The 17,734-nt window shown below is 44.4% G+C and overlaps 1 protein-coding gene across 1 annotated transcript; it reads right to left on the bottom strand.

The window, feature by feature from the left end:
* Positions 1-6,305: 6,305 nt before the first annotated feature.
* LOC124675007 (protein ANTI-SILENCING 1-like) lies at positions 6,306-12,419 on the bottom strand. Its single transcript, XM_047211068.1, has 11 exons — positions 12,288-12,419; positions 10,863-11,239; positions 10,303-10,471; positions 9,791-10,191; positions 8,965-8,991; positions 8,682-8,774; positions 8,070-8,148; positions 7,880-7,964; positions 7,221-7,332; positions 7,019-7,135; positions 6,306-6,932 (listed from the first exon to the last, which is right to left on the bottom strand). The coding sequence occupies exons 2-11, from the start codon at positions 11,193-11,195 to the stop codon at positions 6,885-6,887; spliced, it is 1,464 nt and encodes a 487-aa protein (XP_047067024.1). The 5' UTR covers positions 11,196-11,239; positions 12,288-12,419; the 3' UTR covers positions 6,306-6,884.
* Between the last annotated feature and the right edge of the window lie 5,315 nt (positions 12,420-17,734).

Below are 17,734 nucleotides of genomic sequence, written 5' to 3'. Positions count from 1 at the left end.
AAGATCCTCCAAGACGCAAGATGTTCCTAGCAGCTCCTCCGCCGTTTCCCGATCCCATGCGTGCGGCGGAATCCCCTCCAGAACCAGATGCACATGTTGCCTGTTGTTGACCTTGGTGGCCTGCACCAACCGTGTCCAAGGACGAACATACAACGAGAAACCTCCATGGTGAATCCCCGATCTTGACATGACTCTGATCTTGAGCTCCTCCGAATCCAGCACAATCAGAAAATCCTCCGGCTGATATTTGTGAACCGAGCAGCGGCTAGTAGGGATGCCAAGCTGCGCACCCAGAGCCTCCACCACTTGCGCACAGGTGACCGCCGGTCGGTCTCCACCGACGTAGGCGACCACCGCATGCTGCAGACGGCGCTCCAGGTCCAGCATGCTCCTGGTACGTCTAATCACACACAGCGGGGCCTGCGAGGGGTCACCCACGACGCCAGCAGACGCAGGCACCCTCCGGCGCTGCGCCTCTGGTTCTGCAGGACTGGAAGGCCGCGGCAGCCCCGGCCAGACTTGCGCAGGGGGCGGCGGCGGCGGCGGCGGAGGTGGGGATGGCGATGCGGATGAGGCGCCCGGCCGCGCACCCGGCTGACGGCGAGGATGGCGGGGATCCAGGATGCTCATCGGCGCCGAACGCGCCGCACGCGCGAGCTCTGCCCGACGCGATTCGTCCCTCCGACGGAGGGCTTCGTGGCCTCTTGCAGTCCTTCGCTTCATGGCCGTCCTTGGCGCACCTGAAGCAAAGGGGGTCATTTGTGCAGTCACGTTTGTGGTGACCCGGCCGGAAACACTTGAAGCACAGCCCTTCCATCTCCGGCGCCACCGTCCGGACAGGTCCCGCGCCGTTGCGCGCCTCCACACGACCCCCGCCACCTGGTTTTGCGAGACGGCGGGGGCCTCTCCCAGGGCCGCTCCGTCTCCACCATCTCCCCCTGCCGGAATCCACTCCGAGACTCCCGGACTCGGAGGAGGAGGCGGAGAAACCCAGCCCCGACACCACCGGACGCTCGTCACTCCGACGAGACGCCCGGGATGCGGAGCCGGGGCTAGAGGACTCAGGGCTAGAAGCTATGAGCTTCCAGATCGAAACCGGCTCCGGCGGGCGGCGGCCGTCCGACGAGGAGGGGGAGGCGCTCGCCATAGGCGCAGAGAGGGGGGGAGGACAGGAGAGCAGAGAGCTGGCGGCGAGTGGGGACGCCGGCGCCGGAGTAGCCGGCGGCGGCGGCGGGGCCTCGATATCTAGCTGCCCTTACACCTATCTTAGGTGTAAGGGCAGCACCTTGCTTGTTCTTTACTTAGTAGATCCAATCTGTTATAGTTGCTCCTTGTTCTTCAAGGATTAGTTTGGTATCCGTATGGTTAGGCCTTACGCTGGGGTTGGACGATCCGGTAGTGCGTAAGGTGTGGTTTGCTGTTCCTAGAAGGGATGTTCCGGGAATTGACTTAAAGTTGGTTTTTAGGCCTCTTTTAGGAGTAGTTTTCCATCATCTTTCGTATCTGCTAGGCTCAACTACGCGTAGGATGTTCCGGTTATGCGGTGAAAACCCTAAACTGTCGTAGATTGGTTTAGCTTTGTTTTGATCAAGCAGGATCCCCATGTCATCGTAAATCCAACGTGAACCATGGGGCAATCGGCTCTTCGAGCCGATCCACATGGCAACCTGAGAGCCGATCGGGCTCGTATTTAATGTTTACGTGTCTACCATGCAGGAAGCTAATCGAAGCAATCCAACACCTCCCTGACCAGGTATAGGTCAGGTGGCACGCCCTTGCGACCGTCAGGACGTGTGCCAGAGCATTGCGGGACGACGTCGAGGGACCAGGGCCCACCAGCAGTCTTGGCAGCCTCCCGGCTCTTCGTGTTGCTCGCCGCTGCCCGCCGGTGGGTTTTGGCAGGCAACAAATTGTCACCATATAGTAGATAGAGCTAGTGAACCGTGTAGTACTTCTGCATTGTTCCAAACTTCGAGCCAAAATCTGTTTTCTTTAGTCCCAAGTGGACTTGAAGTGGGGCGATGTAAATGTTGAGTTAGCAACTGGGATGTTGAGACATGAAATGGTTCTCGAATTCTTCCTCTTTGAAGAATCAAGTTCGGTAACTTACCATGGCTCGCCCAACATGTAATTAATCCTACCGTCATTTTGTTAAAAAAAAACATCATCTCCATCAAACCAATGGCTACATGCGGAATAGTGGTGTATAAATGATTCAGTAAGTTTTTAAATCAGTTTGCCGATAGAAGGAAATTAAATAAATGCAACCATTCTATGTATTTGTGTGTGCCTATTTACCTAGGTGTCATCGTTTAGTAGGAAAGGCTAGTAACGCTTGAGACGCTTTTGCACAATTGCATAGGTTGAGACAAAATTGGTTTACTTTGGCTAAGAGATGCAACATGTTCGGTCGAGAAGAAATATAGTTGAGAGATTTTGATGTCACGTCACCAAGCCTAGATCATCAATACATGATATGGTTATCTCTCCTCAAGCCTTAGCAACTCCCACTTGTCCCCCTCACGTTTTTGAAGAAAAAATACACACATCCCCTTCTTCCCTCACACCCCAATACTGACACGTGGCACAACTGTGTGTAAACTTTTCTTGTTGTAAAGATCGGAAAGTCGGTAAAAGTTGATGAAATTATTATGTACCGACTATAAAGAGGGGGGAGTGGAAGAGGTCTAGATCCAGTAAGAGAAACAAAATTAAGGTAACCAGATATCAAAGGTGTGCCTTCCAGAGGAGTGTCCATGAGAGTCATATTCAGAGGAGGTTTTGTGTTTTGACTGTATGTGAGTATGGGCTTTGGTAGGGTAGGATCTTGTTTCCCACCAAATCTTATGGGTTGATGTAAAAAAATAGACGAAGTAATGAAATAGATCTTAAGTAACTTTATATTGAAATTATACCAAAGGAAAGAACCTATTTAAATGTTTTGAAGTTTCTTCTTAAAGAAATATTTGAGAGGTGTGAATATACTTAGTTTGAAATTTTAGTTAACCAGGGCTAATGAATAGTATGTGATATGGGACCAAGAGGAATCAAATACCAGGTTCCCAATGTCAATGTTAGTACTCCAAATAGGCCAGGGTAGGTACGAAAATAGACCATGGAACATGGGTCTAGGTGACCTGATTCCCCAGAAACCTCAAAAGATTATTTCGAAGTTTTTCAAAAAAAAATGTGTGTACATATTAGCTTGATACTTACTCGTGTAAGTTTTCAAGAAAAACTACAATTGTATGTGACCTACACAAAAATGATAGATGTCCAAGTAAATAGAAATTTCTATTTTCTCTTTTTTGTTTAGGTCATATATGGCCGTATTTTGCCAGCCTTAAAAATTACACGAGTAAGTATCAAGGTAATATGTACATGCGTGAATTATTTCAATTTACACTGAAAATTTAAAATAGAATTTTTCACCCGTGTCCACCAAATTTGGATCAATGAAAGGTAGCCCTATAGACCAACTAAAATTCTCATTTTTTTTGAATTCCTTGTCTCGATAATGCATGGAGGTGGCACTACCGAGGCTCCGGTGCTACCACCGGAGTCCGTTCTGGTTCCGAGCTCCCGTACTACATAACTGCTTCCGCACCATTGGATCTGCTCCACACGATCTGCTCCACCAGATGGCTGTGGAGCCCGTGTACATTTACAAGTAAGCGGTTGATTGATCATCAGATCGTGCGTCAGCTTAGCAACTCCTATTACCTTCAAGAAATATTATTCTCTCCGATCCATAAATAAGTATCGTTGTTTCAGTTCAATAGTTTATCTGAACTAAAACTACAACACTTATGATGGATCAGAGGGAGTAATAAAACTTTATGCTTGCATGATATGTTTCCTTTTTCTGTACGGCAGAGGTGAGGTAGGATTATGTAAGCCAGAGTGTCGGGACGACTACATCCTGGAAAAATTGCACAAAGAGAGACAGAAGGAACTGGTCGCTCCCCGGTACCAAAGGGGCTGAGGTTGTGGGGAAGAGAAAAGGTGCCAAGAATGGTGGACGACAAGGACGGCGACACAAGAAGCATTTTCTTCACATGTGCTCACGTCCTTTTATGCACCACATACATGTTTGAGAGGCGCAAGGGTTCAGAAGGACTTGAATCATTTCTTGGTACTTTAACCACTGTACAAATGGGGTCTTTACTAATGTCAAAGTTGTACCAACTAAATAGTTTTTAGCTTCACTACAACATTTTCAACTGAAATCATATTAATTTCATTTTTTCAATGGACCAATGTCCATGAGAAAAGTATGTTCTTGTTGTTTCATTGCGTTTGTGTTCTCTATCAAGCCTGATTCTTTTGAGACTTGATATCTAGTCTCTTGATTAGCTTTGATATGTGCGTGTATCTTATTCCGGGGCTATGTACAATGGATCAAGTATGGATGCATGGCTAGAGACAAAATCCCATTTGTTTTATGAAGCGACACTAACTAAACCATCTTTTTTAATTTAACTTATGCTTTGGTATATAGCGGCATCTGCAATTATACCCCACAAGCATTATCTTAGGATGTACTTCCGCCGACCCATAATATAAGGGTTCATTTGATTCTAAGGATAAGAAAGTGTAGAAGGAAATGAATATGATTGGGATACCATGTCTACTTAAATCATATGAAAAGAGGAAATTCTCTTTGATTGCAGTGGAAGATTTTTTTATAAGGTCTAACCTAATGCTATTTATATGGGAGTATGAAATATGATCCTATTATTCATACGGCTTCTGCAAGAAAATTCTCATAGGATATCAAAAATAAATCGATAAAGGAAATATATTAATATCATGAAGCTATCAATTACACTCAACCTCTGCACCAACAAAATGCTACACAAATCATTTGAAAATCCTATAGATCAAAGTAGCATTAAGATGTTATTACAACCAACATAGTCATATATTGGTTGTAATAACATTTTATATTATAGGACGGAAGGAATACATGTTATGAGTTAATTAATAGAGAGAAAGAAGAGACATAAGAATAGTTTTCCTTGGACCCCCTCATGCTCATGGTATCTCTTTTCGCCATAATATGGGTTCGATATGTTATATGTTCATCACACTTCTAATTACCGCTAACTATAATGCATTTTTTAGGGAGCTAACTATAATTCATATGTGTATGACAATTACTGTTAAAGATGCACATGCATTGGCCAAGCTATGGAAGTTTATTAGATAAACAACTTTTACTTCCTCATGTGTGTGCTTTAATAGTGAATCTTTTCCCCAAAAATATGGTGTAGAACCTAGGTACCAGCCCACCCGATTTAAAAAAAAACGAAAAACATTATTTAGATCTTTTAAAAGAAGTTGAAATAATTCCTGCACGTACATCTCATCCTGATACCTGCCCGTGCAATTTTTTAAAAAAAAAGTACGCCTGTATGTGACCCACAAAAAAAAATGAAACTTTGTTATACTGCAAACAGTATAGTTTATCATTTTTATGTATGTTACATACTTTCATATTTTAGGTTGAGACATGCACATAACTACATACATAATCTACATATACATGATTTATGCCGTATTCTCTAATCACGTTTAAAAAATCGATTTTATAGGTTAAATCGGGTTCTGACGCACCCAGGAGCCAAAAAAATCGCATCCATCTTTCCCCGACCTAGTATTCTTGCAATGTTGTTATCAGAGAACACATATGTAACAGTAGAAAAAGCATATAACTGTAGTGTTAAACATTTTAGAAAGAAAAAAAGGTGGCTAATGTTTTTTCAGCACCGTGTTCGCGCAAGAAAGTGACCATTGCCCAACAACAATTGTCACCACTCTTAAAGTATGGTTTGGACATAATACTTTTGACGTGGTACGAGCCTATTTGTTCATTCACGTGTAACAAGGCATTCATACACTCTGGGTAGCGTTACACCGCACACATTGCATGCTAGCTAATATGACACTTCCGAGTAAATCTTGTCACCACTAGCTCGACCTGAAAGCTAGTGTTTTATACTTGAACTAATCCTCGGACAAAAACGGTTTGGCTTCGAGACAATCTCCTCGCTCAGATCCAAGCTTTACAGGAGAACTAGCATACCAACAGCTACAGATTAACTCATGTCCAACATGATGGATATACGTAACACACCATACTTTTTTGTTTTTGTTTTTGCAGGACACACCATATGTATTAGTTACTCTAAGCGCTCCCTCGAAGGTACTGCTTAATAGACAGGCAAGCCAATGGTTTGGTAAAATCACCGGTAGAGACAAACACAGATTAATCGCCGTCAAATACAACAACATGGTGCCACTGTGGCCTTTGGGTATGGGGCCGCGGCATATCTGCAGAATCATAAGTGAACACCGGACTAGAGCCATACAAGCATGCAGTGCCATGAATGAGAACAGGTAGCCAAGCCATGAACTTCTGGAACATACATAGTTCATCATTTGCTACCTGAAAATACGTAGCCACAGACTACAGATGTGCACGGTGGCCTACAGTTAGCCTAAAACAGCCTCATGCTTGCTGCAAGGGCTACTTCTACAATACTACTCTGATTCCTGAAACAATGTCCTGAGACATTTCCCGCTACTCTGATTCCTGAAGCTACGTCCTGAGAAATTTCCCCCTCTATACCTTTCCTCCGTAACAAAGAACATCCTAAGGTGCAGTTAGATTTCCCCTCGGAATTCAACAGAATTGAAGCCAAAAAATAAACCATTGACGCATAATGTTGCAATTGCGACAAAACTTGCAGGTAGGTGGTTGCTTCAGGTGACAACAACACACCAAGATCCAAGGGACGATAATCAGTTGAGAACCCCATCCGACAACTGACACGCAGAAAAACAGGCTGGTTCCCGTTGGTTAAGCAATTCCAATAACGCTACTTCCCAATCTTTGCTGCAAACGACTTCCTCTCATCTGCGTGCTTCTACAGAAAATATTAACACGCAAACTTAAGGTCTCAATTTATAAACCCCCGTACAAATATTGAAAGCACAGAGGAACTGCAATTACCTTATGAAGTATACTGAACTTTCTTGCTTGCTTTTCTCGGACAAGCATCCAGTCCAATGCCAGGTCATATTCTATTGTGTTGGGTTGAGAGCAATGTGAGGTCGATACTGCCTTCTCCTGCAGAAAGAACAATAGTTGCATAAATATCATATTCAGAAAAGAAATAACTGTGACAGGATTAATTTTACAACACCATCAGCACCTGGTCTTCTCGTTGTCTTCGACTCATTTTTTGATTACTGATGGTTAAGTGCCCAACTAGAGCTCCTGAAGGTTTTTTAATCTTAAGTAACCCTTTGCTGCAGTAAAGTGGTCTGCAAGTAATATAAATTGTAAGAATCAATGGGTTAACAAAAGAAAACCAAATTAAACAATGTTACGTATTATCTCCCTTCGAAAATAAGTGACTTAGTTTTGTCTAGATACGCCGTATCTAGACGCATTTCAATGTGTAGATACATTTGTATCTAGAAAAAGTTAAGCTACTTATTTTGGAACAGAGGGAATATTTCATACTGAGCTATACAATTATACTGTGTAGTGCAAGTGGCAGTCACATACAAACTGTATCAACAAACTGTCTAACCATCAATTGCAATGTTGCACGTGCACAGTCCCTGTTTGATTTGCCAACTAAACAAAGAACTAAAACACATAAATTGGTGCTCATGGTAGTAGCAATTGGTAATATAAGGCAATGTTAGTTTTGATCCATCTTTTGCAGTTGGTTTGAAGGAGCCATCATATGAAAATAACAAACAGTAGCAACACTTGATATGAAATTCATTACATGACCTCACTGAAACAAAGTACAGTAGATTTCATCATTCCAACAAGTATCAACGCAACAAAGTCAGTTACCTTCCACCCACTACCAAGCCTGAATTGATCTTCGAAATAGCAACATCGGCAGCTTTTTTAGATTTAAATACAGCATAAGCTTTTCCTAAAAATAAGAAGGAAAATTGTTTAAGCTCTATTTAAAAAGAAGGTTACCTCAAACATGTAGACTTTGTGTAGAAGAGTGAACTTGCAAACAAAACTCACTCACCATTGTTGGGATCATCATAGGTCGGGTGGTTTATAGGCCGAGCTCTACAAGTTAGTTGAAGCGCCTCACGAATAAGTTCCTGCAAGCATATGATTATCATGAGAAATATTCATTAGATTGATAGTGTGATACTTAAAAGGAGTAGAATGGGTGCTAAACAGGGTTGACAAAGATTCTTGAGCAAAAGAAAATGGATATGAACAAAGAATTCATCAACTTTTTCAAGTCCCTACATTCTCCACGTGTCCCCCCAGGCCCGCACCAACTTGCCAATGAATATAATATATACAGCATTTTTTACTTTCTATAGCAGAAAAATAAAGTACTCCATCCGATCAAAAATAAGTGTCGCTGCTTCAGTACAAAGTTGTACTAAATCAGTGACAATTATTATGGATCGTAGGGAGTAGCAAATATGAAGATACACTTTGGGAGAATGTAGAAGTTAAGCAAGCAGAAATTAAAGTGTACACAGTGACAGTTGTGCAACAGAACATACAGCTTAAGCAATTCAAGAAGATGAAACTTCTAGTTCTAGGCCACGAAATACAATAGAGAACAAAATGCAGCTTGGGCTTCCTGACAACCAAATAGATAAAGAGAACATGGTACCACTATGTCAGAAGCTGCAAACTGTATGTCCAGATTCTGGATATACACTAGTCTCCCCTCCTCATCAGACACTTGTAGTTCCTCATCCCATGGCTGCAAATTTCATTTAACAGACTAACATATAATTGAAAGCCAAAGCATAATTTCATTTAATATACAGTAACATAGAGCTGAAAGCATATTCTACTTTTGACTAAACAACTTATCAAGTGCAGATAAAACAAATGCGTCATCAGGCATAGCATATATACAAGCGACTCTAAAGCAAAGAGAGCTAACTCACAAGAGGTTTGAACCATCTGCTTCGGTCCTGTTAAATAGCATAGAAGTGTATCAGCACACGGAAGAAAACATGGGAGAAATTGTAAACAAGAACTTGTATATGGTGTATCCCTTTTAACCCACTCGTGAATAGCATTGGTCAAATCTCAACAGCAAATGTAGATAATGTTTGGCCAAATACAGAATAAAACCTTAAAGCAAACTAATTGAAAACTATGAAGCACGTCTGCTTATTGTGTACAAATATGCCATTATTTCCCAAGACTCAGCCCACTGATGTAAGAAATATAGCTGAAAGAGAGATAAGACTTTGGATACCAAATCTGGAAAGGAGTATGTGCTACAGACATTGCTCCCAAATACCCGTTGTAGTGCATGGCAGCAGTTTCAAGAGACTGTGTTATGGCAATGAATCGGTAATTTTCAAACAATGATAAATTCAGACATACTTCTACCTAGATAAAGCAATATTGCATCCAAATGCATGCATTTAAGATGTTTAAGACAGCTTATGACATGTATGAAGCTTATAGGCCAGCAATGTGTCTTCGACATATGCACTGGTAAAATCTGTCAACTAAAATGCTGCAAACAAGAGAAGCCCTATAAGAAATTTCGTATTTCACCAAGGAACCAAAATATTCCTTATCGTTTTGTGTGTTAAATTGTGATACGATGCAGTTAGATAGCGATCAACTTGATTTCAGTTTCAATGAGTGCAACGGAACAAAGAATACAAGAGGTGGCACATGTGTTTTACATGTTTATAATATGCTCACATAGAAATATGTCAAAACAGTTCTTTATTAGTTCAAGAAACTTACAACAGCCTGACCAGGGTGAACTTTCACGTCAGGAACTGGGACCACACTCGGTCCTGTAAGATCTTGGGATAATTTCAACTTCTTGGAAGGCATCTTCTCAGAAAGATCTTTCTGTGTGCGTTTAGGAATATCTTGTGTTGGTTTGGGAACACCCTCCTTAACTGCTGGGGGGAGAGGAACGGCAGCAACCTTTACTTTATCCTCCTCTTTGACTGCTGGAGGGAGAGGAATAGCCCCTGACTGGGGAGGGGTCACTGCAGCAACTGGATTTTTATCCTCCATCTCAACCGCTGACTGTGGAAGGGGTGCAACCAGACCTGCACCCAACTTCTGATCCACGCCTTGCGTATCCTGATCCAGATAGCATGTAACTTGCTCGTCTTTAGGATTAAGCAGACTGTCGACTGCATCAGAAGGCGAATAATTTGAGATGTACATGGATACAATGTATTGGGCAAACGAAATATGTCTATATGTGATCCAATGCATGAACGAAATCTGGATCCTAGACTGACCTTCCAGCCCTCCAATTTTTTCAGGTACTTTATCAGAAAGTGTGCAGTTTCCAACATCGAAGAACCTATAGAAGATATAATCAGCAACTTCTTGTTCCCTTAGAGTAGGCTGGCGATTCCTCTCATCCTTTGAAAGGCAAACAACAGTGCATTTTCCAGCAATAGCTTCCTAATTGAGTGATGAACAAATGGCTAAATTAGAACATTTTAGTTGCAAGAAGGGTTAAAAATGAACTGAATTAGCAGTGATGTGCCAAAGTAGCTTGAAAGTGTAACTGTTGAACCCTAATAGAGATGTTCACATGCTTGTTGAACTGCTTTCCTGACCAAGCTGGTTCAGCTTAGATTTTGCAAATGAGCAAAGCCAGGCCTGATGCAGCTCACTCAGGCTCTCCTTGTGCCTAGAGTTCACATCTATTGCCAAATATACTCCACAAAGTGTTAACCAACCTTTTATTTATGAAGATTGGAACTCTTTAACTTATCATTACATTTATGATTTGTGGGTCTATCCAAACATAAGGAAACACAAATCTATGAATAAAGAAGGAAAAAACTACCAGTGGATTGATATCAGCAAGGCCAGTGCCATCACCAGAAGCAAGAAATATCTCCTTCTCCACCACAGGACCGCTTAAGTAACTTCTGATCTCATCCGGAGAGAAAAACCAAAGAATTTTTACTTTCTTAGCTTGCTTCTGCTGCCATATCTTTAATATCTTTCCAATGTACGGCTCAGGATCACCATTTTTAAAAAGATACACAGAGTCATACAATGAGTACTTCACATTGTCAAATGTGAAGGAACCATAGAACTGTGTATCCATCTTGGCACCACCTTTTGCTCTCTTGTTTCCCCATGAGAACTGGATATTCTCACTACTTCCATCCATTCTGATAATGGCCACTTGCAGCTCAACTTCCCCTTACCACATGCCTAGTAGAAAGATAAAGAAAATAAATTAAGCAACACCAAAAATATTAGCACAGAGTTATCAATAACAGTAGCACAGCATACAACAGATACTTCGATCTGCTATAAATCTTTGGCTGGCGTGGAGTCCACATGCTAACTAGTGTGAAATAAGATATTAATAGGAACACCGTTAGAGAAGGAGCAACTGCTAGATGAAACTTGCAGCTCAGCAATGGCTTGCGCTCTATTGGCTTTTGTCCTTGAGTTGAATTAGGTTGGATAGGGTAAAGAGAATAAAATATGGGGTCTTCTTAGTCTTCCACTTTTCTTGTAGGCCAACCATAAACCATAAGCACACGAGTCTTGATATCAGCTATCACACAATATCTAAATGTCGATTCATCAGAAATCCATTTAGTGCACTCTAAGGAAAACTTCATAAATTTCCCTTCCAGGAAGAAGGGCAGGCTCACTCCAGTACAACAAGAATGTGCAGATCAAAACCCTCAGGCCTTGTGTTCATACATAGAAAAAAATACCGTCATGTTACTACGATAACTTGAATAAATCAATTGAAAAAAGGCAAATGCTGCAAGGAAACGGCATACCAAAAGAAACATTCCGAGAGCACAAAATTCAGGCGACAAAGTTCTGAACATAACAGATGGTGCAGGCAAAACGTGATTACAAAATCACCCCCAAAATTGATGAACGGTCTCTTAACAAAAATGCCTAGATCAAGAGTTGCAGGAGGAAACCGCAGCACATATGCCCTCCAACTCGATGAATCCCCATCCAAGACAAACCTAGGGTTGCAGAAACTGAAATAAATTGACAGAAACAAAACCCTAGAGGGAGAGATGGCGAGAGGGATGGGCAACGAACAACTGCACAGGAGCCGGGCGCTTCCCGGAGTCGCGGTGCCGCCGGCGATGGGGGCGGGCGTCGCCTAGGGCTGCTGCTCCGAAGGGTGAGGACTAGCGGGCGGGGTTAGCGGCGCCGACTACCGAGTTCGTCCCGGAGGCTAGGGTCACGGAAATAGCAGAGAGGGACACGGAGATGGGAGTACCTAGCGTCGCGACGGGGGAGCTCGCCCTTCTTCGTGGATTTCCGCCAGCGGCCGGAGCTGCTTGAAGACTACCGCCGCCGCCGCCAAGTTCCAGTCCTCGGACCGGCTTCTGTTCGAAGGAAGGGAGCGAGATGGGAGACAGAACCAACAGGACGACCGGATTCTCAGCTCAGTTAGGGCTATCTCCAACGGGTCCACGCCCAAATTAACGGTGGGGTCCGTTTACGTCGGTCCGCGGACGTCGTAAGGCTCGGGATGACCGTTTGCGTCGGGTATATCAGCGGGCGCGAACGCATTTTTTTAGCACTGACACCGGCGCGGGAGCAGGTAATCGCCGGCGGTTTAACATCCTGTCGAGTCCTGCCGTGGCGATTACCTATTCCCGCGCGACAACGGTGGTTTCGCGCGTGGCCAATACATTGGCGTGTTTCGCCGGCGGGAAACGCCCTACGCGCGAACGTCGTTTCCCGCCCCGTCATGGCTATATATGGTGGACGACTGCGGCGTGACGGGTACACCTCAACCTAAACCCTAGCATACATCCATGGCCGAGCACAACCGCACCTCGGCTCGCGTTGTTCAGATGTGCCGCGAAGTCTACCCGGATGATCCGGACCTCGCCGAGCTCCGCGCGACAGAGGCGTTCGATGAGGAGTAGCTCGCCGCCGACGCCCTTTAGGCCGAGCAACTGGACGGGGAAGCGGCGGCGGCGGAGTCGGAGGTGGCGGAGGCAGAGGCGGCAGGGCGCGCGTTCACCACGACGCTAGAGCGTTCGGGGGAGCGTGAGGGTCGGGCGATGGCCATGGAGGAACTCCAGGCGGAGCTCGCCGAGGCCAGTGCGGAGCTCGCCGAGGCGTGGGCGGAGATGGCGGTGGCTAGTGATGCCCTTGCGGCGGCTCCTCCATTGCCACCGGCCCCACCCGCGGACGCCGTCAGCCACGGCTTCACCGACGACGACGACGACCATATCCAGTATGGCGGCGAGCAGCAGCCTCTGCTCGCGTCGTTCGAGAGCCTACCTGGGAACGCCGATTGTTGTCAGGCTCTGGCAGCGAAGGCGGAGCTCGCGCACCATGCGCTCACCACGAGTCGGGTGTACCTATGCTCCGACCTGGATTCGGTTGTGCGGAGGGAACCGGAGCACGCGTGGGTCGACCGGAATAACCGCGAGCTGGAGGACGCCATCGCCGCCAGGTACAAAGCGTTGGCGGTGGCGGCTAGGGACAGGGCCCGCTACCACGCCGACATGGCGGCGGCGGAGGCAGCGGCGGTAGAGGCGGCGGCGAAGAGAGTCCATGGGACTCCTCTCTGGCCGAGGCCCTCGAACGCCACATGAGGCAGGACGAGGAGTCTGATCGTCGGCGTGCGCGGCGCAAGGAGTGCGTCAGGCGGACGCGCTTCGACGACGGCGCCGGCCACTTAGACGCCCAGTAGTAGGTTGCACGACTGCGAGTAACCCCGGACGTGATAGGCCGCACGACGACGAGTAGGTACGGCCGTTGTAGTTTTAGGTTAACTCGACTAACCATTTCTGTAAATATGGTTCTTTTAGTCAATCAATAGTAATGGGAAACTATTTTGCTTACCTAATCACTTCTTAGCGGGTTCGGATGCAACCAACGCGGTCACTTAGCGCGACCGCGCAGCTTTCACAGAGAGACGTAAATATGCTGCATATTTGGGCCGCGTTTGCGTCTCACCCTGATCATTATGCGGCGCCCCGCTGAAACAGGGTGCAACGCATTTTTTAATCGTGAGACGCAAGAGGTAGCTCACTATCCCTTTGCATTGCTCAGTTGGAAATGGCCTTAGACTTGAATCGATCTAGTACGGGGGTATTTTCGCCATAGCTTGTGGGGCCAGCCTGTCAAATGGCAAATAATATAGTTTCCTCTAGCCTGGAAACACTATATTTTTCTTTGGCCATAAAATGATAGCACCTGTGGCTTCTCGCAGTGTCGACTCCCCTTCAGGTCCAGGGATGTCAAGCCCCAGTGACTCATACCCGGGTACAATTTCGTCCACCGCGACACGAGCATAGACAGCTTGAATCTCACAGCAACCATCGTGCTCCATGTTGACAAGTTAAAGCAAACCCGACCGTCACCTTCATGGTTATGTTCTTCATTGACTGGTGTAGCTCATAGCTTTGTCTTCTCCATGATATCGGCCACGTGGTAATGATCTGTAGGTGCCTCATCAACATGTGCATCATCACCCTGGGCCCCTGTGGAAGCCACGATGCTTTTCTTTTGAGATGGGTCAGTGGTACTATCGAACCTAGGATCTTGCTGCAACTCAACAATTGGCCCTTTATGGGTCACTTGCTGTTGTAAGTCCTTTAGCATGCCATATAGTTCCAAGTTACTTGTTTCTAGCTTCTGCAACCGCTCCAGCTTCCGTTTCTTTGATCTAGCTCGGCTTTTATAAGTTTCCTCCTCCTCGGAAAACCCAAGGCTCCAAGAAACAGAAGGTCCAAAGCCTCGTGTTCGTCCTAGGTGTTCCTTAGTTTTGAGGGCCTTTGTCAGCTCGTCGTTCTCTCTGTCGGGTTGGAACTTGCCTTCTTCAACCTCTTTGATTGCTTCAAGAAGTTGTTGGTGGGGTAAAATAATTATTTCATTATTGTGCACAAGTTGCCATGTTTATGGTTCATACGATGACCCATGTGCAAGTATTCAATTTCTTGCCCTCAGGGGCCAACCATCCAACCATCTGTAGCTGGCTTGATCCCTCCAGCGCGCATTTTGGCCTCAGCTTTATCCCACTTAGGCATGGCAGTCCTGTAGCCACCTGTTCCTAGATGTTGGTGATATATCTTGTTCGAAGCATTTAGCTTATTCGTTGCCGACCTCTTCTTAGCTAGAGCTGACTCTGTGTACTCCAGAAATGGTCCCAGTGTACTTGCTGCTTCTCTAGATAGCCAGTGAATTCTAGAACTTTTTTTCCTTGAGATAATGCTGATATAAATTTTTCTTGAAGGTCTGAAATTGGGTGGCCATCTTCTTAAGAGCTCACTCCTTGACTTTCAACCTCATGGCGTCTGTGAGTGCATTAGTCTCCAAGACCGATAGGGTGAAATGTTTCATTAGCGATTCCCAAAGGTCCTCTTTGCAACTGTTGGAGACAAAACTAACTCAATCTGCCTTTGGCTTATTCCATTCCCAAATGGTGATTGGGATGGTGCCCATAACAACAACCCCGCATTGATTTATAAATGATTTTGTGTTTGCAATGGGAAGCAACGGTTCGCCAAGTCGGGAGACTTATTCAATTGGTAGATGTACATTATCGACAAGAGATTTGGCCCCGCCTTGTGTCCTTCTAGAAGACTCGCTCGATGCGAAGGTCTAAAAGAAGAACCATGCATACAAATTAAGTAGTGCATCTATATAGTGATCACCAGATGCTTAATATACCTCGCCAACATTATATGAGCCATCATCGCAATTGTCGCGTGTTTCCGCTTCGTCTCTTGCTTCAATCTCCATTCCCTCACCTGCATCGTTTAGAAATTCCGAGCCCTCTTAAGCTCCACCATTATCTCCTCCACCGTCAGGAGCTTCACCCTCATTTATCATTTCGACCAGTTCTTCTTCATGGTCTCTCCCACCGTCCATAGCTTAATTAATACAAAAGAAAGAAGAAACAAGTTTTGAATTAACATAACTACGGTCCGCCGTCCATAGCTAACTAATACAGAAGAAAGATAAAACAAGTTTTGCATTAACATAACTACCGTATTACATATAAATGGACTGTGAAATAATAGAAAATAGAATTCTCCATCTCCATTTCTATTTTCTCCATCTCTATTTCTATTTTTCCATCTCCATTTCTATTTCTATTTCTAATTCCTATTTTCTATTTCTATTTTCTATGCAATAATCCTAAAAAATCCGATCTATTTTCTAAGCAACAATCATATTTATATTTGTAAGCAATAATCATATTTTCTATTTCTAAGCAATAATCATATTTCTATTTCCTATTTCTATTTTCTCCATCTCCATTTTCTATTTTCTTTTTCTAATTCCTATTTTCTATGTAATAATTCTAAATAAACCTATCTATTTGTAAGCAATAATACTAAGAAAGAATATTAAGAAAGAATACTAAGCAAACATGTATGAATGTATGAAATAATGTTGCATGTTCTATTTCTCCTTTTTCATTTCTAAATCCCTATTTCTATTTCTAAACCCTAAATTCTATTTCTACTCCTAAATTGTCTCCATTTCTATGTCATTTATCCATTCCATTTTCTATATAATCCTCGCAAAAATAATCCTAAATAATCCTCACACAAATCTATATAGGAAATAATACTAAGCAATATAGGAAATACAGAAATAAAAAGGAGAAAAAACCGACCTCACAGCGGCGGCACCTGCGCGGAAGGAGGAGGGGCCAGGAGGCGGCAGCTCACCAGCTGAACAAGAGGGTGACGGCGACGCAGCTAGGGGAAGCCGGAATCGGCGACGACGGAGGGGCGGACACAACGACCTCGTTGGGGATGGATTCGCCGATTGAGAGCGTCTCTGGTCACGAGGTTTTTCGAGGACGGCAATAACGCGGCGGCGGAGCTCGTGGGCGTCTCGACGACGAGAATGGCGACGGTCGATGGCGAGAACGGCGACGATAGCTCGATGCGCGCAAGGGTTCGACAGCGCAATGTTTGGCAACTAAGGCGTCCCAGTTCGTGTAACGAATCGGGAGGACGAAGAGCCACTTTTATACCCTAGGACCTTTAGTCCCGGTTGGTATACCAACCGAGACTAAAGGTCTAACCTTTAGTCCCGATTGGTGAAACCAACAAGGACTAAAGGTATTTTCGGCCGCCGACCGGAATAAAAGGTCCTTTTTTGGGGGGGGTCAATTTTCCCACCTTTTGATATTTTGCAAAGTGTTAGAAAATGAGTTAAAATAACTTATGCATAATTTAAAATCTGGCAAAACTTTCAACATGAAAAATGTTTTAATTTAAAAAAATCCAAAATCATTTTTTGTTTCTAAAATAAATGTTCTAACTAGCCAAACTATTAACCATTTGATACATGCATTTTGCATCATCATTATTACTACATATATGATTAGTTTTCATTGTTATTTGCCTTCATACATTATTATTTATGAATTTTTAGTTGATTTTCGGGACTTTCGTACAAAGTCACCTTCATTGGTATTTAATACATGAGAGGCAGAAAACCTCTTTTTTTGTATCTTATTTTTTCAGAACTTTCGGGGTCGCTAAAAATCGAGGGAAAATACCTGATCAGTTTTTCACCTGAAGAAAGACTGTGAGCGAAAGAACACGCGAGAGGGGCCACGAGGTGCGAACATGCACATGTGGCGCGCCCTACCTGGTTGGGCGCGCCACCCAACCTCGTTCGCCCCTCGAGCGTCGCATCGCCCCCCCCCCCCTTTATACCAGAAGCTCTGTTTCGCCT

This window comes from Lolium rigidum, chromosome 7 (assembly GCF_022539505.1).
Source record: "Lolium rigidum isolate FL_2022 chromosome 7, APGP_CSIRO_Lrig_0.1, whole genome shotgun sequence".
In the NCBI taxonomy this organism is placed as follows: Eukaryota; Viridiplantae; Streptophyta; class Magnoliopsida; order Poales; family Poaceae; genus Lolium; species Lolium rigidum.
This window is presented reverse-complemented; position numbering and strand designations above follow the sequence as displayed.